At 33.6% G+C, this 27,784-nt stretch overlaps 2 protein-coding genes across 3 annotated transcripts in view; one reads left to right on the forward strand and one right to left on the reverse strand.

Annotated features, from left to right (window-relative positions):
• LOC145260604 (uncharacterized) overlaps positions 1 to 18,780 on the reverse strand; it is a 66,505-nt gene extending 47,725 nt beyond the window's left edge. Inside the window, exon 1 of one of the 2 annotated variants that reach the window (XM_080118898.1) lies at positions 18,440 to 18,780. In XM_080118898.1, the coding sequence (XP_079975024.1) occupies positions 18,440 to 18,576 (137 nt within the window). In that variant the 5' untranslated portion in view covers positions 18,577 to 18,780. The remainder of the gene's footprint in view (positions 1 to 18,439) is intronic. The other variant, XM_080118897.1, reaches the window with a different exon arrangement.
• Positions 18,781 to 18,934: 154 nt separating this feature from the next.
• LOC145260603 (TBC1 domain family member 7-like) overlaps positions 18,935 to 27,784 on the forward strand; it is a 48,761-nt gene continuing 39,911 nt past the window's right edge. Inside the window, exon 1 of the mRNA XM_080118896.1 lies at positions 18,935 to 19,404. Within this exon, the coding sequence (XP_079975022.1) occupies positions 19,212 to 19,404 (193 nt within the window). The 5' untranslated portion in view covers positions 18,935 to 19,211. The remainder of the gene's footprint in view (positions 19,405 to 27,784) is intronic.

Raw genomic sequence — 27,784 nt, forward strand, 5'->3', positions numbered from 1 at the left:
GAAACCTCGGATTTATGTTGGTACAGATTTAATTATAAACCCTTTGTGGGCATATGAATAGGAAAACTGACTTCTCAAAAACTTCAGAAAAAACTGCATATCTGAATTAACATTTCGATATATTTTCTAATTACAGATTCCGATTCTTTATGAATCTAAATATTTAACTATTGAGTTTCTCAGATTACAGTAAAAACGCATATTAAATGTGCATATATTTTCTCAAAAAACAACTTGTGGGTGGGGGATCTATAGATTTTAATTTTACTGGTAGTTTAAAAATCAATTTTATTACTAGCCTGGGTGCCCGGAGGTGTGTTGAGGAAAAAAAAAAAAAAAAAAAAAAAGTGGTGGTAGGCAGGCAGGCTCAAAACAGTGACGCGAAGGCAGAAAAGAAAGTGAAAGAAAATCTGACATCTTAGCCAATGTCTCCATGGTGTAACCAGAAGCCAAAAGTGTTGAAATTTACAAAAGTTAATCTAACAGTGACGATAACTTGCTAAAATGTCGGCGGGGGGGGGGGGGTTCAACCAATGGCCGAGTTTAGGGTGAAGGAATTAACGTTTTTGGCCAATTTTTCAATATTTGTCATCAGAGACATGTCGAGCTTCAAAATATTACTGATCATATCGGAATCCGTTGCCTCTGTTGAAAGTTTTTGCGAGACATACATTTAAACAGACAGGTGAGATTATATTATAGACTACCAGCAGTGGAAGATTTTGTTTTAAACAAAAATTAAAGGAATCGTTTTTGGCATTCTTGATTCTGATACCCCAAAAAGTTCCGGTTCCAGATTTCAATTAATTATCCCAACACTGAATACCGGTTTCATAGGTCATTGTTCTGCAAACACTTGACCCTTCTAATCAATTTCAATTATTTAAGATCCTCACATTTTCCTTAAAATAAAGAATTGAATACAAGTTAAACTTGTTTCATTTATGCATTTCTGAAATTATAATTCCAGTGAGGGGCTTTTCATCAAGATTTGTTTTTTCATTGCAGTAGGAAGAGGTTCTTACTGTTAAGGAGGAACCAGTTTAGCACAAAAAAAAAAAAAAAAAAAAAAAAAAAAAAAAAACTGGTGAAAAACTAGCAACACAAATGAATACATTTAAGGCAATGGCAGAAACACTATAGGAAGGCCTCCAATCTGTAGAGGAATACGAACAAAAGAATGTAAGAAAGCCCTCTATTCTAATAGTTTCTTCCCCAGAACTACTAGATTTTGGAATTCCCTTCTAGGTTATTGCTTCCAACTGTACTGACATACAGAAGTTCAAGTGTAATGTGAACAGACATCTTGCTGCTCAACTCCCTATATAGTATCCTTGCAATGCATGTCCCTGATAGTTCCACTTTGATGTAGAAGGCTACTATGTCTTGTTTGGTGAGAAAATTTGAAAAACCCTGTGAAACAAAGCCCCCATCAAAAGATTCACTAATCTATGTGATATAAGTCAGCACATCAGCAGTTGCCCTAGCATGCCAAAATTCATACTGCTCGTCACTAAGTTTGCTTATATTGAGGTGCTTGACAGTCTTGATTTATCACAAACACAAGTAACATACAAGACTAATCAAAGTCGAATCACCAGTATTTTTAAATACTAGAAAAAAAATATTCCTATTTACTTGCCTCTTTACAAGGGCAGAATTAGACACCAGGTCGGTTTTTAATGCGAGGAAAATCCAGCTCCCAAAAAGGGCCATTCTAGATAAAAATAAAAAGTGTCTCTAATGAAAAATTTCTCAAGTGACCAAGGACAAGAAAAAGGTGAAGTGTAGCATGAGAACAGATACACTTTGATCAACTTGCTGCTAAACCATAACATGTGGTTTTTGCCATGTTGAAACTATTTAAAACTCCAAAGCCTAAGATGGCAAATCAATATTATCCAAGATAGCATTTCTTCAAAGAGCCAGCCATGGTTTAACAGCAGCACTCTCCCAAAGTATTTTTACTCACCACCTCCAAACAAAACAAGGGTGTAACCCTCTGTTGACAAGGTCATGCTCAGTTATCTGGGACGAGGATAGAGTAGTGATTTACTGGCAAACCACAATTACAGGAACCTAATTTCTTCAAAAGTGAAGAATAAGAGAAACTAGCAAAAAAAGAAGCAGAGCAAGATCAGCAAAGTATCCTTTTGCAAGAAATGTTCCAACTTTACACTTAACTTTCGTCTCTTTCCAGCCATGAAGTGGTTTTTGAAAGAGTTTCCCTTAAATAGTGCAGCCTTGATTTCTGAGGCAAGTCATGTCAGTGCTTGTCACATCTGAATTATTCTATAAAAACAATCTCCAGAGATGAGATATACATAACTTAGAGTGGTTTTCTATGTAATGAAAAACTGTGGTAGGTTTTGCTTAACTGCTGTAAGAAGTGGGTCAGGGGGTATTACTTATTGAACGCACCCTCGTATGCAGTAGTACATTCTCCTAAAAAAATTCCAGACCAAACAGCCAGCCTTCATTTAGCAGCAACACTCCTGAATGTGGTGCTGTTACAAGATCATGATTCATGGCTGTTTTTAACTATTTAAAGGGTATGAAACACCATACTGATTAACCAATCAGAGGCAACACACAGCATACATTCTTAAAAAAAAAAAAAAAAAAAAAAAAAAAAAAAAAAAAATGCAGAATCATTTCTGAGATGATAGAGCTAAGACTATTCCAAATAGTTTTGAAGTATAGATACACTCTGCAATTGAAAATACAGTAGTGTTTCGTTTTATGGAAGTCGCTTCAGACAAGACAAAGCCATTTGATGTAAGAAGCTAACAAGAGCAAGAGTTATCACAAAGATGTCTATTGGCCTTAGTAAGACTAAGGTTATAGGCAGGAAGAAAGTTACACAAAACTGCCATCCTTGGAAAGAAGCTACTGGCATAAGCTGTATCATGAGGTATCAAAACAGCGAGTTGGAGACCACTAGACCAAGGAGTCAAACGAGCTGAAACAGAAGCAGGTAATAATAGATCAGATAAAAAGGAGGACAAATAGATGGTTGCACTTAATGCAACCAACACAAATCTCCTTTCCTTTGAGAAACCTTATCAACCATCAAATGCAATGGTTGATAGCACCCTTTTAAAGAGTTCAACATTCAAACTCCAGCCTAATGATATTCACAGGTAGCATAAACTGAAATACATAGAAGATACTGCCAAGTCTGCAGAAACTGCAGCGTTGGTCTTTATCAGATAAGGAAATTCTCATGCCTGCTAGTATTCTGTATCTTTATGAAACCACAATTCGCCCATGCATGGAGTATAGTTGCCACATCTATGCTGGTGCACCAACCACTAGTCTCTCCCTCCTAAACAGGGTGCAAATAAGAGTTTCTAACACTGTCTACCAAACTCCAGCCATGTCTCATCACCATAAATGCTGCATTCTCAATGTGCTCCAAACTTACTGCACTTTTATCTTCCTAATGGGCAATGTCAAAATTTCTAACTTAATAGGTTAACAAGCTTTAATCATGTCGCATCCCTGTGCTTGTTTTACAAGTACTTCAACAGAACATACTTCAATTATACTTCACGCCAATACAACCAGCAAAATCACCCCTTCACTGTAGAGATCTCTAGATGCTGGAAGGTTTTCTACTCTAATAGCTTCTCAAACTCGAAATCTAGTGGAATAGAGAAGTAAAAATAACTGAAACCGACAGAACCAGAGTTTTCCTTCTAAACAAATTGCCCTACCAAGGCTCAGACGTAGTCATTTCACCTATAGCACATGAGATGATGCATACCTCTCCCTCACATTAATGTATTTTGAAAGAATAAGCACTACATACCATGTCCAGTTGCTGCCAATAATTGGCATTCCATTACTTAAAGCACCCAGTAAATTCCCAAGTGGTCATACCTCTGACCAGGCTCAACGTTACTTAACTTTAGTGATCCAAAAAGCATTTCAATGTAATACAACCATAACCAAAAGAAAATATTGCATTTGGAGCTGGGTCCCAATAGCGTTGACAAATGAGTTTGCTGTCTAAGGTTTTGTTAAAAGAAAAAAAAAAAAAAAGCGGGTGCAGGAATTTCAATGATAGCCAAACAATAGATCTGTTGTAAGACAGGAAAAGTAGTTAAAAACGACATTAATTTACCAGCAATCTTTCTAGGACATGGTTATGTGGTTAAAAATTGTATTTTCTGAATCGAGAAATTGAAGTCATTTTTACAAATAAAATATATCAAGTTAGGATTTGATAAAGCAAATAAGTTTGAATAGATTTCTCTGTAGAAGACAGAATGAGGATTTCAGGAAGGAAAACATCTCAAGTCAAGGGTTAGATTCAGAAGAGATTAGCTTTTGACAGAGCTTCACACCTTATCCTTTCTGGCAGGCATTTTGATATATGCCAAAGCTTATTTCAAAGTGTTCAGCTTTCCACAATAGGTCTGCAGTGATGACAAATATGTTGAAAAATATTCAGAAAATCGTTTTAAAAAATGTATATCCTTTTTAAAAAGGATAGTAAGTTTTATAATTAAGAAAAATTAACTTGTACTGTTTTGTAATAAAGACGGTTGGATCAGGAGTTTTATTTCCACTTGTTACAGGCAAGTAAGAAATTGAGGGATTTACTTTAATTTTGCAGTGAAAATTGGAGCAACAGAAAACTAAAAGGCTAATTTGGGGGGGGGGATGTGCATCTTAGTTTTGTTCTTAGTATGGAGAGTTTAAAGTTTGACACATTTCAAATCAGCATATTTGCTGAACTATAAAAAGGTAAGATAAAATTGGTCTCATTTTTAAACTAAAATTCAATAATTTTTTTTTTTGCAAGGTTAATGATTTTTTTCAAATCCAATAATGATGTTCACTTTACCAGAAAAACCGGTCTGCTTCCTTGAATTTGCAAATGGTGAATCATGAACATTTGTTTAACATGCATTTTGTAGAAAATTCCAAAGATATACTAGAGAGTTCATAATGAAATAGGATGGTAAATTTATAAAGAATTGGTGTTGCTGCCAAACTAAAACAATGTAATGCCTCTCAACTTTAGATATGAACTGCTTTTGAGTAGAGGATCCATAAAATCAGAAGAGCCAGTAGGGAACAACTGGCTTGTAGGTCTTAAGACAATTATGCATGTCTAGTGGGACGTGCCCAAATTCCACGGGGGGGGGGATTCATATGTAATATATTGATGTCAGCATTCTGTAGATATTCAGCATAAATGGAGACATCGATATTGTAGCTATTGTTAAAACTGCAAAAGTATTTATCCAAGCTAGTAGAGATGCCCGACGTAGCCAGGTGGTAATATACAATTAAATCTACTTTAATTCTTGCAAATTTTGTATATTACAGAGTCATGTTCTATCGATTTTTATATCTTATAAAGCAATTTCAAAAATATTTTGGGTTCAGATTTGGAACAAACACGTTCCTTCAGTTATAATCGGAACCAAGACCCATGAAGAATTCTTGATAAAATTATTTAAAAGAAATTGGAGTGCCATTAGCTATGATTATGATTGAGGAATTCTTGGTAAAATTATATAAAAAAAAAAAAAAATGCCATCAGCTCTTATCGAACCTTATGAAGAATTGTTGGTAAAATTATTACAAGAAATGCAAGTACATAACAATCAAATGACACAAAATAACATGCTATCGTATTGATATATAGATTACCAGTTACAAGGAGTCCAATAGTTGCAAGACACTATACCCAAAACTTCTGGAATACCCTGTTGAATGAATGAATGGTCCTCATTACAATGATTGTAGGAAGATACAAACTAAAACTCAATTATCTACGAGGAGATGTTACAGCTTGAAACCGCTTTTTTTTAATAATTAAGTTTATATTTGGATTATTTGGACTACAAATCACGTTTTAGCTGATATAACTTTCGACCTTTAGTTGTATTATGTCGAACTGAATTTTTATTGAATTTGAAAAATCTGCATGGAATGTTGAACAGTACCCTTTATTCAATCCAAAGGTAGCATGCTCTTGTTCCATCAGCCATGACCAGTTAGAAATTCCATGCAGATTCGAGAGTTCAAAATACACCTGAAAGTTTAAGGCTACCTCAGCCAGAACGTTGTGCAAATAACACTAAAGATGAAAACTGAATCCAAATGATAAAAATCAGAAATTAAAATTCTTTATATGCTAAAACAGATTTTAATGTTTATAATTTTTTTCGTGAAACATTGGTTTTTCTTGGAAGAAATATTGTAACTGCAATCTGCCTTTAACTAGCCGAGTGCTGTCCGTTTCATTTAAACATCAATTTCCTATTTTGCTTGCACAGTTGCCACGAAAGCATTTTCTGTTGGTGTGATTGCCCCTTTTATATACAAGCACATTCCTGTACAATAAAATCAAATGTAGCATAAAACTAAAAATTTAATGGCGGATGGACACAAGGTAGTGATTTTGAAAAAAAAAAAAAAAAAAAAAAAAAAAATCACTTAGGCTCCAAGAATTCAACATTAACAAATGTGTACGATTGTTTCAGAGATGACAAATTTTTATTGAAATAAAGCCTCAACACCGGAATTAGACACCAAATCGAAATTTTAAACATGATAAAAGATTAAAGTGCTGTATAAACAGTTATTCTCACTTTAGTCTTCATCAAAGACTTCATTTTCCATATAGCTCTGGCACTCATTTCTTTTACCACAGAGTTGGGATTATATGGGATTATATCTAGTACTTTAAACACTTGGGTCACCATACATATGCTTACTCTTACAAATAAAAGTTAAGCCGTCAAATTTGTTCTCCGACTGGTTACAAACGTTTATGAAAATATATAAGCGTGTATGTCAAAACTTAGTTTGAGAATGACCAACGATTTGTTTTGAGGATTGATTTTTTTTTTTTAAAGACAGGTTATCTGGGAGAATTATTTCTATTGAAAATCAATGTGATCTCCCATGAAATCATGAATGTATATTTCCTTTTGATAAGCGTAAGAAAACGCTTCAAAATATTTTGCAATTATGATTTTAAATACATTAGCAACTTGCAGGTAAAAAGTCTTGGTAGTACTTGATAAGCATGCATGCCATCTGCACTTTCAATAGTGCAAAAAAAGAAAAGTGATTGAATCAATATAGAGCAAGAGAATAGCAAGGGGAGATAAGTTACTTAAATTCCTTTTCAAAACAATAGCAGCAAATATTGATGCTAGAATCAATTGGTAGTCATAGAAATAATTTGGATGAACGAATTCAGCTTCGTCATTGGTTATCACATTCCCACTCTAGGCCAAAGTTGACCTGGGAGCAACAATAACTAAAAGGTAACTCCACCTTCCTCACAGCCTCCAAATGTGGCCTCACCACTGGATTTTTTTTATCTGCAAGACAAATTGAGTTTGTGGCAAAGATGTTAATGTTTTTCATGAAGGGGCAATTTCTTATTTAGGAAAAGAGTTGATTCAAACCACTAAGTAGTAACAAACAGATAACAGTTAAGAGTCAAAAATGAAAAGCAGAGTTCTTCCAGAAAATTAACTTTTTATAAAAGAAATAAAGAGACGAAAAGGTATTTACTTTTGAACTACAACATTCAACTGTTTTTATTCAGATGAATCATGCTATTATGTACTGCTTAGATTTAAGAACTGTGTCCTGCGATGCATGAGGCAGTCAAAGTATACCATCATTTTCAGTCTGAAGCCAGAGCCACAGCATCCCTCCAGTTTCTTTCCATTGTGATCAAATCTCAAAAATAGCCAGTCTTCAAATTAAGGTTTTCCAGCAGCACATAGAAATGTGCTGCTGGCTGTCCCGACTCGGCATAGCTTGGGAATATTTATGTAATTAAAAGAAAATACAAATATTTCTCATGTCTAGCAGTCTTCACCCAGCGTTGCTCAGTTGTAGATATTTTTTGGATTGGAAGATTTAGAAATAATCTGCAATTTGTTCATGTTTACAATTAGCTTAATAGTCACATCCAATACTGCAGACAACATTAAAGAGTCATTTAAAAACAAAAAATAATAAGGGCAAATGTTAAACTTAATTTTATTAATTATCAGTTCTAAATTTATTTCTGTCCAAACGACTATCAGCAAATAATACACTGTAAACAGCACTGTGGTAGTTATTAGTAACAGTGTTATTGCTGGACACGACATAAGACATGCTTAGTCACTTTTAAAGCATCTTACTCCTAACAATTCTCTACCTGCATAGGAATCAGGTACGTCTTAAGATGGAGTATTATTGGCACATCTATGGAGGTGCCACTCAGAGCATCCTTTCCTACCTGGATAGTACAAAACCAACTTTATAATCTAGTGGGGGGGGGGACGTCCTCTCCCCCCCCCACAGAAGAGAAGTTGTTAGTCTTTAATGGTAAATGTTCAACTGAGCTCTAATATATGCACCTTCTCTGCAAAATAAAAAATTCTAGTTACAATCATTGTAAACATTTCCATACAAAAAACTAAACAGAACTTTCATGAGCAGAGTTTCTTTCCAATAACTACCATCAGTGGATGACAGTATCACTAACTGCTTCCCAGTCAACAGTTTTAAAGTCCAATGTTAAGTACTTATCACCTTAAATTCTGCTCAGTTTAATCCAGTTACCAAGTCTCAGTATTGTGCCATGATTCACCTTAGAAACTCATTAACCCTTACTCTTTAATGACCCTTGATAAACGGCGATTCATTATGGCAAACTTTGAACTGAAGTACAAACTTATTTTATGCCATAAATTAACTTTAAGATGTAATGTTGCATATTGCCTTTTTGTGAATGTGTATCGACCTATAACACAATACTGATAAAAGATATGCAAATATCAATGAATATTAACAATCCAATAAACATAACAGTTGGTTTAAGAAAAGATGCTAGCGTGTTTATGGTCTAATATTTTCTGCATGTTTAACCACAAAATGTTTTCTTTTGGAAATCATGTAAGCATGACATAAAATTAAAAAAGTGATTTTCTGCAGTGATTTTTTTTTTTAACGTCTATCAAGGGGTTTTAAAAACGTGGAAATAAGTCTTGTTACACCTTTGAAACCAAGCTTATCCGAGATATCGAGAGCTAACGCTCCAGAAACTCAGCTTCATTTCAAGATTCACTTCTGGCATCAATTTAAAAGGTCAAGGCAAAAAAAAAAAAAAAAAAAAAAAAAAAAAAAATGAAATCTGATGTATGTGATTTCAAAAATGGTCTTAAATTAGATACAAAGAGTATTTGGATTAATTAGACTTCGGGTACCCCAGAATTAACAAAGATCAAAAGACATGTTGCAGTGACACATATGTCAATTATTTGCATTTGAATTTAAACAACACTCAAATTTCAGATTTGTTTTCATACAGTCTATTTAGAAAACTATCTGTAAATACAAACAAAAAACTTAAGTATTCTGCAAAGGCAAGTACGTGTATTTGTTTTGTAAATAAAGTTTAAAAACTGCATATAAAATACATTTGTCAATTTTTTTTTTGCAAAAATATTTAAATATTGGATTGCATTAAAAAGACACTGAAAATACAAGGAGTATTCCAAAAGTAATGCCTCCGATTTTATTCCACAAATGGATCCGAAAGGATTTCAAATTGCATTGTTATGATGACTGACTTTCATGACTAAAGTTTCATCTGTTGCAGATATTGATGGTGTGAGACTAAAAAAGCAACTCGTGGAATGAACGTGCACCAGAAGCAGAGATGTCATTGAATTCCTGGCAAAAGTGCATTGAGAATGGAAGTGGCTATATAGAAAAATAAGTTCTGGAGAAGATGTTATTAAAAAAAAAATAAATAAATAAAATAAATAAAAAAAAGTACGACCCCCGTCCTTGTAGATCTAAAATTTAGAGTTAAAAAATAGGCTTTACTTTTGGAATGACCCTCTTATTTGAAATACTGCTCGACTTTTTGGTTGATATTACACTTCATCTTTACTTTCCCCAGTAAGTGAAAGAAATCCTAGATTGAGCTAATTTTTATCCTAATCCAGAGGATTTCCTTTCTGGGGGTGGGGACTGGATTTTCTCTACATTAAAAATTAACCCTAAAATTTATAGAAAGAAATTTTTTAACTAAAGTTTTTTTTTGCCTCCTGACAAGGGAGGAATTAGACAAAGTCAATTTTGAATAGAGAAAATCCAGCTCAAAAAGGAGATTTGAATTGGAATGAAAAGATTCCTGATAAAAGAGGTGGAGAGAGAAAAAAAAAAAAAAAAAAAAAAAAAAAAAAAAAAAAAAAAAAAAAAAAAAAAAAAAAAAGTACTATCAGAGCAGGCAGTACACTTTGCTCCTAGTGAAGTGTAAAAGACTTGAAAAGGTATTTTCTGTGCACCCTTTTAATACAATCCAATACTTAAATACTTTCATACATTAACTTTAGCAACAGTAAACTAATATTTTACGTAGAAATGTACAGAAAGAGTTATTTTACTAAAGGGGTATAAAATATTAGGTTGGTGCAAAAATATTTTCCGACATGAAGTTGAACATCAATAAAAAGACATTTTTGCACCAACCTAATAGTTATTTACAAGAATAAAATCAAATCAGAATAGCTTGTTTATTCAAAACGTTTTGTAAATAAAACAAAAAATAACCACCTTGTAGAGAGACAAACAAGACAAAGGCAGAGTTAGACACGAGATTGGTTTTTAGTGTAGGAAAAAAAATTTAATATATTATATATATATATATATGTGTGTGTGTGCAGAATTAATGCCGTTTGGTTTTGAAGAAAAAAAAAAAAAAAAAAAAAAAAAAAAGTACAAAGGCAAGTAAAACAAGATATCGGTTTCATCCGTTGTATGAAACTTGTTATATGCTAATTCTGGAAGTGCCTCAGGTCTCATTGAGCCAAGTATTTCATCGATTTTTAATATCCTTTTAAAAAAAATGCTTTAAGATGGAAATTGATTTGTAAATATTAGTTTGAAACCAATTAGAAGTTATTGCTTTTTAGTGGTGAAAGACGTTAAATGAACCAGATTTCATGTAGAAAATATAATTGACAGAAAATTTTGTACATAAATAACATTTTGAGCAGAGTTATGTCTCATCATATTCCAGACCATGACCTCAATTCTTCAGTTGTAAATATATATTTGAGCTACAAAAGTGTTTTTATACCTCATTCTTTATATTCATCCCATATCTCGCAAATACACCACATCACTTCAAGTGGTGACAAGGTCACTTCAAATGTATTTTTTTTTAAAAATACAGGATGTTGAAGTAAACGGTCAAACTCATTTTGAATGCAGACTCACATTGATCAATATATTGAATGACAAAATATACATGAAACCACTTCAAAGTGAAAATTTGCATCCATGTTATTTTCATATTGTTTTGTAAGATTTGTGTTTAACAAAAATCAGTCTATTATGAAAGTCCTGCTTGCAGGTTATTTAACAGAACATTACTAAATGTTAGACATTAAAATAAAATCATTTTAAGAGTTCAATACACTATAGGAGTCACCAAAGTCATGTATTGACAAGATATTTTCTATCACAGAAAACAACCCTAAAATATTGCACATTTCAGAAAATTTAAATTTGCAGAGAAGGTTTTGCACATTCGTTTCCATAGCAACAACATTACTATTAGAATAGGTAACAATGAAGCCAATAATGGAATGCAATAAGAATCATCAGTAAGAAAATATTTAAATAATGATCCTAGTCAAATCAAATATTTTCAAAGTATTCATATTAACATGAACAAAAAAAAATATAGAATAAAATGCTGCTTTGTCAGACATATTGCTATTTGGGTCCAACTTCAAAAGTATTAAAATAGTCTAGCTATGGTACAACTAATTTACATTAAGCTAAAATCGTATTAAATTTTCTAGTTGAATTGTTTGCATCTATATTAATACGATAATGTGTGATATTTTTCTGTGTCACGCTTAGATTCATTTGTTATGGACTTTCATTTCTTGTAATAATTTTACCAAGAATTCATAAGTTTTGGTTTCAGTTTCGATTATAGCTGATAGCACTCAAGTAATCTATATTTTTATGAATAATTTTATAAAGAATTAAGTTTTGGTTTCGATTCAAGTCATATGGATATATTTTGTAATATTTGAAATCTCAAATTTCTAATATATAAAAATATATAGAATATTAACTCTAATATATATATGAAATCTGCAAAAATTAAAATATATTTAAGCATACTTTATGACAAGGCTATGACGGGTATCCCTGCTAGCTTAATTAAATACTTGGTTTTAACTAAAGAGCTACAATAATATCAGTGTCTCCATTTATGCTGAACATCTACAGAGTGCCAACATATTACATATGTTGAAATCCCCTGTGGAATTGCCACAGGTCCCACTAGTTCTGAATATTTTATGAAAAGAGACATGCAATTTATTGAAGAGGGTCTTTGTATCATTTTGTGTTTGGCACACAACTTCCTGCTCTATTCAAACAGACCGATTATCTGTTTTGTGCTTATGGTGATCTAGATCATGGATAAAATTTAGCAACATACAGATACACCATGGAATGACACAGCATTTGTCTCATCCGATAAGAGTCAAGTTGAAAACAGGTGCGCATTTATGAAACCATTCTCTTCCTTAATCCCTAAAGAATTTTTTCATAAGATTAAGTTTTTGAATCTATATTCATGTTTTGGGGCCTTAATATAAAACCTTACTTTCACTAAAGTGGGTATTATGTTTTTGGCAGAATTTGCTTACAGCCGAGCATTCACATCACTTGATCAATCAAACTATCAAAATATTCGTCATCGTCTAGCTTCGATATCCTAAAATTAAATCGGTTCTATTTCAAAGGTAAAAGTCACCTAGTAACAATTTTCTTCAATAATTGGAAAAAAAAAAAAAAAAAAAAAAAAAAAATTAACTTTCTTACTTTGCCCCGTTTCATGTCGACTAGTAAATATATCACCTCTGTACATATGCACAACAACTTGCTTTTATGCAAGTCAAGATCATTTAAGTTGCACACAACCAGTAAGAATTTGCATGACCGTTGAAGATAAATCGACTGCATTGCCATTTTAGTTTTTCTAAAAAGCAACTAGACCTTACAGTCCTACGGGTGATACTTTGATTCTGTTCATAATAGAAACTCTAGACTTGAACCATACTGCAGCCAATGAAACCCTGCATCTTATATGATCTTGACAGGTTCAGTTACAGGCGAAATTTCAATTTCTAATCTTTCCAAATTTCATGTGTGGATCTGATGCTCTTTGATGAAAGTAATCATGCAACATTTGAACATTCAGATTAATGTTTTGAATTAACGTTTCTATGGCATAACTTCAAGAATACTTCATATAATATGGAGAAGCTAGGTCGAAATAAGACTTTAGCCTTATTAGAGGTAGGTAGTCTTACAAATGACTTGTTTTTGCATGTTTTACTTCAGTATTTTTTCTTCAAAACTTATGTCAAAAAAAAAAAAAAAAAAAAAAAAAAAACTAATACAACGCATGTTTTACTTCAGTATTTTTTCTTCAAAACTTATGTCAAAAAAAAAAAAAAAAAAAAAAAAAAAAACTAATACAACGCATCTGCAATTGAAAGCGTGTGAGGAATTCTGAAAAGCTTTTGACCAAAAAAAAAAAAAAAAATTATTTATCGCCACCAAATTGATATAATGCCAAAGTCTAACAAAACATGTTACTAAAATGTGTTCATTATTTTGGTCATGTCGCGACATTAAAATATGAATCCACCCATTTGTAATTCCAGCAAACATTTCAATTAACCTTTTGTTAGTTCTGTTCAGAAAGAGGCAATTGTGTTATGGAACACAAAACACAATTGCTAAGATTATAAGCAAGCATGTTTTGCAGTGGAGCAATCTGTGCACATGCTATTGGGACAAACAGTTTATAATACGAGAGTGGGAATAATTACGTCGCCATGTAGGGTGACAGTATAATTATACCAGTCAGCAAAATTACATACATTAATCAGTATAAAAAACACGTTTTCATAAACATTAAAGACAATAGAATGGAGAAATTTGGTCACATTTTTGAAGATTTCATAAGTTTAATTTGAAAATTTAAGTTCTTTTATTAAATGATTAAAACATTTTTCTGACACTTTCATTAAGACAACTTATTCAGTTTTTTTTTTTCTTCATTTTTACTTAAACCGAACAGTCTGACTCATGGAGAAAGAAAAGGTATAGGTCCGATGTTGATAATTGTAAAGTCTTAAGACTACATTTTCCTATTCAAAACTTACACTAACTATGCAACACATCGATTTCAAACTATATCAACCGTCAACAATATTTGATGTATATCTTTTCTCTACATGGCGGAAGGGGGCTGATCCCCCAGGTTAATACCACTAACAAAATGAAGAGAAAACTAAATCTTCTATGAATAACTTTTCATAGATGATTTTATCAAATGCAGTTTCATTTGCTCTTTCAACTGAAAGAGCTGGAATACCAATCTACTTTGCTCATGAATAAAGTGTAATATCTGTTCTAGTCTGTTCCTCCCAAGCATTCTCTTCAAAGGAGATTTGTGGCAAATTGCCCACAGCACCCTCTCCTGTGAATGTCAACATAACCTGATTATGGCTAATTTTCATGCATCCAAAGTGAGCTGAATTCTGAATAAATTGACCTCGAGACAGGTAAATTACTTATCTACATGGATGAGAGACTTTAAAATGATAGGCCTTAAATTTAGTGTAAAAACTACAGTGGAAATTTCATGGAAAAAAGATGAAGACCAAAACCATTTTACCATCAAACGAATCACATCTATTAAAATTTTAAGTGCAAACAGACTCCAGCAAAAATAGAAGACTGGATTTGCTGAGAGTTCACCTATATCTGTAGCAGTCATAAACAATGATTGCTGAGAACCGACCCTGTTAGGGGATTTGGTCACACTGACAAATCAGCTGTAAAGTCCATTTATTTTACCTGAAAAAATAAAGATGTTTTGGGGAATCACAGCAGTCAAAGTTTCCTGAAAGCAACCTAGAAGAATGCACCCCTTCCACTCCTGCATTCATACACTGCATTCCTGAGCATCAACTATCTTGATTTGAAGACTTATTGAAAGTTGCTAACTGGCTGCATTATGATTGGCTGTTTTTCATCCAATCACAGACTACCTTTTTAGATTTTCATGGAACTCACATGAGCAGTTTTTACAAAGTCTCTTCCTATTTTGTTTACTGGGATCCAAGAACAGAATCTAAACACCAGGACGTGTGAGGATTTAAATCAGCAACCAAAGTAACAGCTCTATTTCTTTAACCCAGCCAAAATGATACAGAAAAAAAAAAAAATGAAAAAAAGAGTCCTTTTGAAAAGGAACGCATTTTTCAGAGATGGTTTGCAAGAAACTTTCCTCTTTTCCTGAAAACACAAGTTTCCATAACACTTTCATCTGTTCCTTTCCTTCCAATGTCACAATATTTGTGTTACCAAATATAATTTGGGAAAATCTCAATGGAATCAGCTTAAAAACGTCATTGTTCCTTTCCTCATTCGGACGCTGTCCAACTTTCATTTGAGAAAGTTATTTCTTAAATTCTAGCAGCCATCAAGTGGTGCCAGGAGGCAGGGTGGGGTTCAGCCCTTTGCCTTCAAGTAAAAAAACTACTTAACCTAGCATCATCACTTTCTGCAGTCACCTCTGCTGCCCTGTCAGGATCTGGAGGGGGGGGGGGAGAAAGAGAGAATGAGAGAGAGAGAGAGAGAGAGAGAGAGCTTTTGCCCGTTTTCCTCACTTTCGGTCTGAAAGAGAGACATTATGTTCTGGATTTTTTTTTTTAAGGAAGAAGGAAGTTTAATTTTATTCTCAGTTAATTAAAAAGCAACAACTGGGAAATTAGTCTCAAAGAACTAAGAGGAACCGTTTAGTTTTTGATGTTTTTCAGTAAGAAAAAGAAATTTAATTTGCTGGTCAGTGAGACAAGACAGGCAATTTATCGGCACGTGTTCTTAAAGAAAAATACCACTTTGAAAGACAAATCTATCGAAATTCTCTTATCAGGACATTTTAAAGAAAAACATTAGAATCAAAATGTTCTAGAAGATTGTGTCAAGAAAAGGAAAAACATTTTTAAAGGCCCCTTTTCGCATGTTTTTTCCAGTTTTACAAATCAAGACTTTTTGTATAATTATTTTTAAAAAGGTATATCGTATATTTTCCCATTTTATTTGTCACTATCGTTTGAGCAATAAATTTAACTGTCGACAATTTCAGAAATTGTCTCAATTAGGGACTCATTTTTTGTATGTTCTATTTTTTAAAACTCTTTATAATTGATTAATGGGATTGATTAACCCTTGCTTTGGGAAATAAAAGCAATTTAGCTTTTATTTCTTTCGATAAAACTAGACTAAATTATACTTTTCGGGTCTGGTTATCATTTGCTGCTTTTATATATTTTGCCTCTATTGTCAGTCTTTTCACGAGGCTGCTTTTTTTATTTTCCATTTAAGTTTGTTACACCTTAAAAAAAAAAAAAAAAAAAAAAAAATTATATATATATATTGGTAATGACAAAATACGTCATTCATCAACTGATACATAATGGTGTAGGCAACTTGAAATAACCTTGTAAAAAATGATTTGTTTGACGATTTTCGTTACTTGCAAGTAATAGAAATTGGTCTTGACGCTAACATTTTGCGTTCAGATTAATCGCAAATAACCAGCATATCAAAAAGCAATACTTCTCGAATGAACCAGTGTAGGTCACGTAGGTGGATTCAAAATATTTCGGTATATTATGGTTATATACTACATGGTTATATTTGAATAATCTTTTAACATTGTGAAACGAGACATTCCACAGAATGTCAGTTCATGACAAAAGCAGAAAGTAAATTTGTACATTTGCCAATTCGTTTTCTCACCACGACAAAAGCTTAATTACTACCCCCGCCCCCACTCAATAATCGTAAAACTCTGAAGGATGAAATAAAACAAACCTCAAAGAAAGAACAAAAAATGACTCGAAATATTAATACCTGTAATGAGTAATAATTAGAGTATTTCCTAAAGCTTGTCCCAAGTATGGAAGAATCTCAAGCCAATCCAGAGATCGCCGAAACTGTTTATTGGGTGGGGGGGGGGGGGTATCGGTTGGTCCCATAGAATGGGTTTCTAAATTTTATTTCAGTACGATCCGTAAACTGCAAAAATTCCTTATTAACAAATAAACTTAATTGGAAAGATAAAAAATATACTTAAATGTCGAAAATAGTAATATATCCAAAAATTACGAAAATTCATCGAGTAGAAGTGCCATTGTTTTTAGTAAGATAAAGCCTATAGACAATATTGCAGCCAAGTAATCGAAAAATATTCGTTCAGAGTTATGTCCCCTGTGTGTAGATTCTTACTCCCTGCTTTGTCAAAAAAAAAAAAAAAAAAAAAAAAAAAAAAAAAAAAAAAAAAAAAAAAAAAAGCGGTTTTGTGCAAAACTCGAATTTTCGTAAATTTTGAAATTACCATTTTCGACAGACAGGACAATTAAAACGACAAAACGACTTAGCCGACTATATAAACACCTTTGGTGCCGTTAGAGATCATTGACACCGGTTCAATTTCCAGATACGGCAGTCATAAGAAAAAAAAAAAAAAAAAAAAAAAAAGCAATGCTTATTGTACCTATTTACTATGCCTCCCCACGGGACAGTTAGACACCAGGGTCGTTTTTTAACGTGGAGAAAAGGAACAAAAATAAAAATTGTCTCAGTCGTGAAGGATTTCTCCTCCACCGAAAGAGAACAAGAAATTGAAGTGGAGCATCTGAAGAACAGATACTACACTTTGATCTTGTCCCGAAGGCCATAGACTATTATTTATTTACAATCTCTAAAAAAAAAAAAAAAAAAAAAGTGTACTCATGCAAAGTGATCCGTCCGTGCTGAAATAACGTTGTTTAAAAAAGGGTGCTAATGCAGAGAGTGATCCGCGCTATTTTTTTTTTTTGTTAAATTGTAAGGTTAAAGTACAGAATAGGTACAACCCCTCCCCTCATTCTGTTAAGAATGGCCTTTTAAATAACATTTCAGCACAGATCACTCTCTGCATGAGTACCTTATAAAGCCATTCTTAACATGGGGAGAGGAGGGTGTTTTGTACCTATTCTGTACATTAACCTTACAATTGAATAACAAACATGTAAAACTAATTAAACGTGGAAATACGATTAAAAAAAAAAAAAAAATCGCGCGGATCACTCTGCATTAGTACAAAAAAAAAAAAAAAAATTCAGAGAATGTAGGAAACTAACGTTATGCCAAAACAAAACAATGCCACAAGTAAAATCAGGTTTGTTGGTGGTGGTGGTGGAGTGGAGATGGGCCGGGGAGAAAGAAAAAAGGCGACACTTTTATTCTCGGTCGCACAATAATAAAAATAATGAAACGAATAAATAAAACATTCATGACTTACTTGCTTAAAACTTTTTCCAGCGACTGAGAAACTTCAAGTGCATTGATAGTTTTGGATTTATCGTGAATTGGCGTGGAAGTAGGAATAATATTGTACACGACAAGAGGTGCCACTGGTTTTTTAACGGATTTAGCCATAGTAAATTCTGTTGACAATCGAGTTTTTTTTTTTTGTCGTTTTTTCTAGGTGTACACGAGAAGAACATTAACAGAATAAAATTAGAAATGAAATGTATATATGGTTGTTGCACTTAGATATATTTGCGTCGTCAAATGCGACATTATAGTTTTGTGTCCACCGTTCGTTGCTAACAGTATTTATACTGTGAGGTATACGAAACTAAAACCACTTGTTAATATTTAAAGAAATAAATAGAAAAGGAGATAATAAATTTTATAGCCTTGCAAATATTTTATTTATTTAAAGAATTTATTTGTAACAAAATAAAACAAAAGGAAGTAAAATGCCGTTTACTGCAAATACGAAACTAAAAATATTCGAATTCTGCTACGACGGAATACGCGAAGTCGATTTGTTTTACTATGGCGTAAGACTTTTTTTTCCTTGTATGCAGGAATGTGCCAAAGATTTGAGAAACGATAATTACGACGACAATCATCATTCATGCCAAAAAATATGAATTAAAGTCTACTTCGTCTGATATTTTCTTGCGATATGTAGACATTTCTGTGACATTTAGACAAATAACACGCACAACATCGAAAACATCAATTATTTTTTTTTTCAGGGAGAATAAGACTAAAAAAAAAACATGGCAGACGAAAAAGATCGTAATTTCCGAATTTATTTTTACACCAAATTCGGTATGTCTGCTGTGGAGGAGAAGAAACACATCGAATCTTTGTTGAAGGAAGAACGTGTCGATGTTGAGAAACTCAAGTTTTTTCTACTGAGATTTCCACTGCCTTCTGTCTATAGGTTGGACGTATGGAAAGTCTTACTGGGTATGTTCTTGCCATTTATTTTATTTATTTATTTTTTTTACTTCTGATATTTCTTGAAAGAAATAAACAAAATGCATGTTTTTTGCAAAAGTATGACGTTTGCCATGCCCTTTCAGAAATGGAGACGTATATATCGAAAAATAAAAACGTTAAACATTACAACTAACAACGCTGGTCGCTGCGTGTTGTTCAGATTTTATTTTTAGTCAATAATGGCAGTTTGTTTTATTTGTAATTCCATGTTCTAGCTGTGATCCTTATGTCAGATGTGGCCACATGCGACCCTTAGTACAAATGTTAACTTATTTGGTGAGCTTTCCAGAATAACCCTCCAAAATAATAATAATAATAATAATAATAATAATAATAATAAATGGTGAAATAATGAATACACAACAAATGTTACAAAATGCATCGTTTATTGGATGTGTTTCCATCAGTATTTTGTTTAATTTTCGATTTTTGTGTGATTATCGATACTCGACTAGGTCTCTCTAATGGGTACTCTTGCAGAAGTTGACCCAGATCCTCGGGATGTTTCGTCAATTATGGTTAGGGCTCAACCTGGAATCACCGGATTAAGCCGAGCGAGCGCGTTGTTCAAATGTTAACACGCTAAATCGACATTTTTTGTTTGTTTTTGTATAAATATGTAATTTTTGGGGTTATATAGGGGTGTGCGGCACCTTTTCTGTTTATTTTTGTTTAACATTTGTTGACAAAAAACTAGTAAATTTTCTTGAAAAAAACTTTTCTGTACTTTCACCTAACAATTTACTGTTTTCGTAAATAATTAACATAATTTTTTATAAAATAAAACGGTACTAGTGCACTTATTGATCCGTGCTGAAATAATAACGTTATTATTTAAAAAGCCATTCTTAACATGGGGAGGGTGTTTTGTACCTATTCCATACTTTAACCTTACAATTGAATAAAAACACATATCGTAAAATTTTAATTAAACTTGGAAATACGATTAAAAAAAAAAAAATAGCGCGGATCAGTAAGTGCACTAGCACCAAAAAAACTTCTGCTTAGAAAATAATAATAAAAAAAATGTTTTCTTTAAAAAAAAAAAAATGTAAGTTTTCTTGAAAAAACTTAACTTTCACTTAACAATGTATGGTTAAAAAAAAAAGGATTCTTTATTTTTATTTATTACATTTTCACCCCAAACAAGGCACATTGCCACTTTGGTGTAGGGGGCTACTATCAGGGTAACATCTACTGGGGTACTATGTGGGGATTTGGGCAACAAGATGTCTGTTCACGTTACACTTGAACTTCTGCACGTCGGTACAGTTGGGGAAGCAGGGACCTAGAATAGAATTCCAAAGTCTAGCGGTTCGGTTCTGGAGAAGAAACTACTGGAGTAGAAAGATCTTTTACATCTAGGGATCTCTACTGTGTGGGGGTGAGATTTAGTTGTCTGTCTGGTTTGTCGAGGGTGTTTACGTTGTGGGGGCACAAGAGCTTGCAGTTCGTCAGAGCATTCTCCATTAAAATACTTGTAGAACAGGCAGAGGGATGCAACATTTCATCGATGGGACAGAGGCTGAAGCTTAGATGCCAGTTCAGGGCCTATCAGATTGGCGACTCTCTTTTGAACCTTGTCCAGGAGTGAGAGACTAGTGGCAGATGCACCAGCCCAAATATGACAGCAATACTCCATACATGGGCGAATGGTGGCCTTATAGAGGTACAGGATACTTTCGGGTGTTAGTAATTTTCTAGCACAGTAGAGAGAGCCTTCTTTGCAGCGGCCCTGGCAATGCTTTCAATGTAATTGTTCCAACTCATGTTTCCTGTAAACGTTAGGCCAAGGAGTTTGAAAGATGTACTCTCAGATAAAGTGTTGTTGGCCATTGCTATTGGTGGTAGAAAAGGTTTCTTGTAATTATTGAAGGAAACTAGTTTAGTCTTGGCGGTATCGAACGTGACCCTCCATTTTTATCCCCATTCCACTACAGATTGGAGGTCATCCTCTAGTGTTTCTGCCAATTCTTTAGATATGTGTTCATTTGTTTTCCTGTTGTGCGTGCTATAGAGTGTGGTGTCATCAGTATATACACCCATCTCAGAGGCAATTTTGTCGGGGAGGTCATTTATGAATATTAGGAAGAACAAAGGTCCAAGGATAGACCCTTGGGGCACTCCCGCATTTATATCATATTGTTTAGATGTACGACCGTCGAGGACAACCTGGATTTTTCTCTTATCTAAAAAGGATTTAATTATGTTTAGTTCTAGAAGTGTAAGCCATGTTTAGTTTCAGATGGTTTGTTGTTTAACAAGTTTTGAGAGGTGACTGGTTTGCAGTAGACAGAACAGTTTCCAATGGTTCGTTGTTGCACACAAGTCCTGAGAGGTAACTTGTTTGCAGTAGACAGTTCCACAGAGCAAAATATTCTTACCGTGTTGAGACGGAAAAAAAACATGTGAAATTGCTCCAGAAAAGGTTTAATATTTAGGAAGCAATTTTGGTTTCTGATTGGTTGGTAGCAGAACGTGAATTAATTCGATTCGTCAGTTCCTAGCAGCATCGTTTATAAATAGAATCGTCCGACTGTGTGGGATCATACCCCATTACTTTGTCTGATGGGGAAGGTCTCCTAGCAGCTTCGGCTGCAGGGAGACAGGGTAGTACACGTCAAGGATTTGTCACTTGACACTCAGCCCAACAGTGGAGGGGCCGGGAACCGGCCCAGCACCTGTTGGACTGAGGTACGCCGCCTGGGTAATATATAGGAGGTCCACCCTCCCAGGCCTTGCCACCGGGCTTTCCGATGGGGCAAGTTTATTGCTTGCTGCCTGAGGCGCCCCAACCGGGGAATGCCGACGGAGTTACTCAGGCAATTTTTAAAATTGCAGGAGTGCCCCTCCTTTAGGGGAGCCTGCGGGGTTCCCACTTTCCGGCCTTGTGCCACATTTTGCCGATGTGGACGGCAAATAAATAACTACCCCATTACACGTCCAGTGTGATTGGGATGTGTCTCCTAGCGGCTTCGGCTGCAGGGAGACAGGGTAGTAGTACTCGTCAAGGATTCGTCACTTGACACTCGGCCCAACAGATAAGGGGCCAGGAACCGGCCCAGCACCTGTTAGACTAAGGTACGCTGCCTGGGTAATACATAGGAGGTCACCCTCCCAGGCCTTGCCACTGAGCTTTTCGGTGGAGTAAGTTGATTGCTTACTGCCTGAGGCGCCCCTACCGGGGAATGCTGATGGGGTTACTCAGGCAATTTTTAAAATTGCAGGAGTGCCTCCCTCCTTTAGGGGAGCCTGCTGGATCCCCACTTTCCGGCCTTGTGCCACATTTTGCTGATGTGGGCGGCAAATAAATAACTACCCCATTACTAGTCCAAAATATTGCAACCACCTCCCTATTTTTTATAATGGGGAAGTCCCTTGTGTTCGTTCTGCTCAAAAATAAATATATATTTTTATATTCAATTATACATAACAAAAATTAGAAATCATTTGGATCTTAGAATTTTAGCATGTAAAAAGACGCCATTTTTAATTGTGTTCAAATGTCAAAACAGGTATATGTGTACAGAGAAGAGAAATAAAAGAAATGGAAGGTATTTCAACCTTAAAAAGGGGTGGGTATGTGAAAAAGAAGCCATTTCTTAAATTTGATTATGCAGTTTTGTAAAAAAAAAGAAAAGAAAAATGCATACATATAAATAAATATACATGCAATATGTACCCGTTTAAAGAGTTGTTTTTTTTGTTAATGAAAACAATGCAAAAAAGATAGGATATTTTTGAAAAATAAGAAAGAAAACTAATGTGCCCCCCCCCCCCAAATAAAAGTCAATTGTAATTTCTGCGCGCCTTAAAATAAGCATGCAAAAAAGTATTTCGTCGAAAAGGAAAATTACAAAGAGTTTTTATTTTTTTTATTTCAGCAAAAGTATTAGTTACGCATTAGTAGGTTAAAGTGTTAATACAAATAAAATGGATACAGTTTAACGTCTTGTCCAGGACTATTTTTTTTTTTTTTTTTTTTTGATATATAGAAATCTATATACATACAGGGCCGTGAAAAAAAAAAAAATTATTCAGTCGAATCCCCCAACAAGTTTAGAGAAAAAACGCTGTAACTTTATTCTTGTTGCGGGTTTCGTGAATACATCAGCGATATTTTGTTCTGATGATATGTAATTCAAAATAATGGATTCCTTTTTCACCTCGTTTTTTATGAAATGGTATTTTATATCTATATGCTTAGATCTTTGGTTGATTATCGTGTTCTGTGCTAAGACTATACTGGCTTGATTATCACAATTAATTACTATGGGGCTTTTAGTTAATTCTGGCTCTAAAATAGTCTTTAGGATATTTTTAAGGTAGAGTGCTTCCTGGGTCGTGTGTGTGATCGCGATAAATTCTGCTTCACACGTAGAGAGAGATACAATCTGTTGCTTTTCAGATTTCCATGAAATAATAGGCCCATTTTCTGAGAGTCTGAAACAATATCCAGATATACTCTTGCGATCTGCGTCGTTTCCCCAGTCTGAATCCGAAAAACCTTCTAATTTTAGGGGATTTCTTGATTTTCTAAATACTAACTTCTGTTCTTTAGTTCCTTTTAAATAACACAGGACTTGTTTAGCTCTGTTTAAATCCTTCATTTTCGGTCGTGTTAATTTTTGTGACAGTTTTGTTACTGTATAGCATATGTCGGGCCTGGTTGCAGTCATTAAATATATGACTACCTATAATTTCGCGATATTGTGTGTCATTTATTATTTCAGATTCTGTGTGCATATTTTTATTAATATCATTTTCGACCGGTGTAGAGCGTTTCTTGCACTCTCCCATTCCAAATTTTAATAGTATTTTGTCGATGTATCTCGATTGAGTCATCGTAACAAGTCCTTTGCTTTGAGTAAATTCTATTCCCAGAAACCAGGATATTTTGCCAAGATCGGTCATTTTGAATCTTTTACTTAATTTGTTCTTAACATTGGTTAACATTATGTCACAATTTGATGCGATTAAAATATCATCGACCCACAAAACCAAAATCAGTAGTTTTATGTCTTTGTGTTGGGTATATAAACAGGGGTCTACAGCGCATTGTCTGAATTGTTGTTTAATAATATAATCATGAAATACTGTTTTCCAACACTGAGCACTTTGCTTTAGACCATATAATGACTTGTTAAGTCGCCACACGCGATTTTTATTTTTCATTATGAATCCCTCTGGAGGGGTAATATAAATTTCAGTCTATTGGGGCGTTCAAATAAGCATTTTTTACTTCCATTTGATGGATGTTTAGGTCATATTGTGATGCGATTTGCAGTAAAATTCTGATTGTCGTTAGGTTTGTAGTCGGTGAAAACGTAGGAAAATATTCTATACCGTGGATCTGAGAGTACCCTTTAGCAACAAATCTAACTTTGTACTGTTCTACACCTGATGCTGTAGTCTTTTTTGTAAAGACCCATCTTATAGAAATAACATGTTTATCTTTTGGGAGAGGCACTACCGTATAGGTATCATTTTCGGTTAAGGCATCTATTTCTTTTTTCATGGCAATTTTCCATATATCACAATGTTCTGAATTAATTGCTTCGTTAAAGCTTTTTGGCGCATTTTCCATTGAATAGCAATAGTCGATTTGATAATCTTTTATATTGTTGGCCACAAAAAAATCTGGTCGCCTTCTATTTCTTTTGGGATATCTTTCGACTTTATCATCATCATAGACACTCTTGTCTCCATCATTTTTATTGTCTTCATTTGTTTTAATTATTTGAGGCAATATAATTTCATTTTCTTCATATGACGGGTTTTCGTCTGTAAAATTAAACGTGTCTGTGAATTTTACACATCGGATTCTTTTTATTTTTTTTCTGGAAGAAATACTAAATTGGATGGACTGTTTTTATCGTATCCAAGAAATATACCTCTGTCGGCTTTAATATTCAATTTACTCTTTTTATCTATATATGCGAAGCAAGTTGAACCAAATATATGCATTTTGCTTAAATTTGTTTTTTTACCACAGAAATATTCATATGGAGTTTTAGATAGTGTTTTGTTAAAGCACCTGTTGCGTATATAGGCTGCCGCCATAAGTGCGTACATCCAGAGGTTTTTAGGGAGTTTGGATTCAATGAGTAGGCATTTTGCCATTTCAAAAAGTTTCCGCCATGCACGTTCAGCAGTCCCGTTTTGGTGTGGCGATCTAGGAGCTGATGTTTCATATCTGATATGATGGTTAATTAGTAAAAGTTCAAAGTCTTTATTGGTGAATTCCATACCGTTGTCAGAGCGAATACACTTGACTTCACCATAGGGAGCCATGTTGGCTAGATATTTTTTAGTTGCTAGCAGGGTATCAGATTTGTTCTTTAAAAAGTAAACCATTATTAAACCTGAATGGTCATCTACAAAATTCAACACATATCTATAATGTTCTCTGGCCATCGGTTCCACGGGACTGTTCAAGTCACAATGCACCATTGATAGGATTTTTTTGGCTTTTTTGTCTGGTATCTTGCTTTGATAGTTTATCATTTTCCCTTGTGTACAGATGTCGTAGTTGAAGTTTTTTGATGTTTGCATTTTCATTCCATCAACTACAGGTCATTTATGAATATTAGGAACTACAGAGGTCCAAGGATAGACCCTTGGGGCACTCCCGCATTTATATCATATTGTTTAGATGTATGACCGTCGAGGACAACCTGGATTTTTCTCTTATCTAAGAAGGATTTAATTATGTTTAGTATTCCACCAGTGATACCGTATGATCTAATTTTCCTGAGGAGACCCTCATGCCACACCCTGTCAAAAGCCTTAGATATATCTATTCTTGAAAAAAAAAATCTTTTGATAAAAAGATGCAAAAGAAAATAAGGTACTCATTCAGAGAGTGATCCGTGCTGAAATAATAATGTTATTTAAAAAGCCATTCTTAGCATGGGGAGGGGAGGGTGTTTTGTATCTATTAGGTACGTTACAATTGAATAAAAAAAAAATATATAATTAAACTTGGAAATGTGATTTAAAAAATAGCGCGGATCATTCTCTGCATTAGCACCGAAAATAATAAAAGTGGTAATTGCGCAAAAAGCGAGACCCTAACTTTCAAACACGCCAGCAGGTGGCGCTCGCATCTGTCAATTGACGCATGGAAGCACAAAATGGGTACAATTTCCAAATATTTTTTTATGTTTATTTTTTTTTTCATCCCCTTATAATAAAAATATGTATTTTTTTTTATTGTATACTTTTTCAAATAACTATATGCTAATGTTATATATTTTGTCAAACGATTTAGATATTTTAAAAATATATTTATTTACAGAAATATGAAAAAATGGTGCTAGTGCACTTATTGATTTGTGCTATTTTTTAAATAGTATTTTCAAGTTTAATTAAAGTTTTATGATCTCTGTTTTTAATAATTTATAAGGTTAAAGTACAGAATAGATACAAAACACCCTCTTCTCCCTATGTTAAGAATGGCATTCTAAATATTATTTCAGCATTAATCAATAAGTGCCCTAGTACCCCCCCCCCCCCCAAAAAAAATCCAATGAATGTGTTACATTAAAAAAAAACATCTTTTTAGCTTTAGCAGTTTCAAAAATGTGAATGTTCAACAGAAAATAGTTTTAAAATATGAATATTTCACATGTTAAAAACATTAAATTCAAGCAACATAATGAGTACGAATCCAGTAGTGTCGTATTTTGTAATTGTCCATACCAAAACACAAGTTTTTTTTTTGTGTATATGTGTAACAAATATTGAAAAAAAAAAAAAAAAAAAAAAAAAAAAAATAGGTAAAGAAAAAATAAAACAAAGTGCTGGAGAATTTAAGCAAAATCTCGTGAATAAAGACAAAGCAACAACAACCAAAAGCAAGGCAAAACATAAAAAAAGCCATTCTTAATATGTACCTATTAACGTTACAATTGAATAAAAACCATATCATAAAACTTTAATTAAACTTGGAAATATGATTTAAAAAATAGCAGGGATCAGTAAGTGCACTAGCACCAATTTATCGTCCAAACAATAGTGACAAATAAAACTGGGTAAAAAAAAACTGGTGTCCCTTTTAAAATAATCATACTAAAATAGTCTTACTTGATTTGTATAATTTGAAAGAAGCATGCAAAAAGGGGTCTTTAAAAATGTTTCCATTTTTCTTTCAATCTTTTTCTTAAGAGGCACTCTCACAATCTTCTAGAACCTACTGGTTCTAATGTTTTGTTTTCTTTTAAAATAAAAATGTCTTAATGAGAAAGGAATTTCAGTAGACATATCTTCCAATACAAGTTCCTTTCATGGAGAACACGTGCGCCTATGTCTTGTCTCACAGACCAGCAAATTTTAATTTGTTTCT

The sequence above is a fragment of the Euprymna scolopes genome, chromosome 36 (assembly GCF_053919585.1).
Source record: "Euprymna scolopes isolate OS-2025 chromosome 36, ASM5391958v1, whole genome shotgun sequence".
NCBI lineage: Eukaryota > Metazoa > Mollusca > Cephalopoda > Sepiida > Sepiolidae > Euprymna > Euprymna scolopes.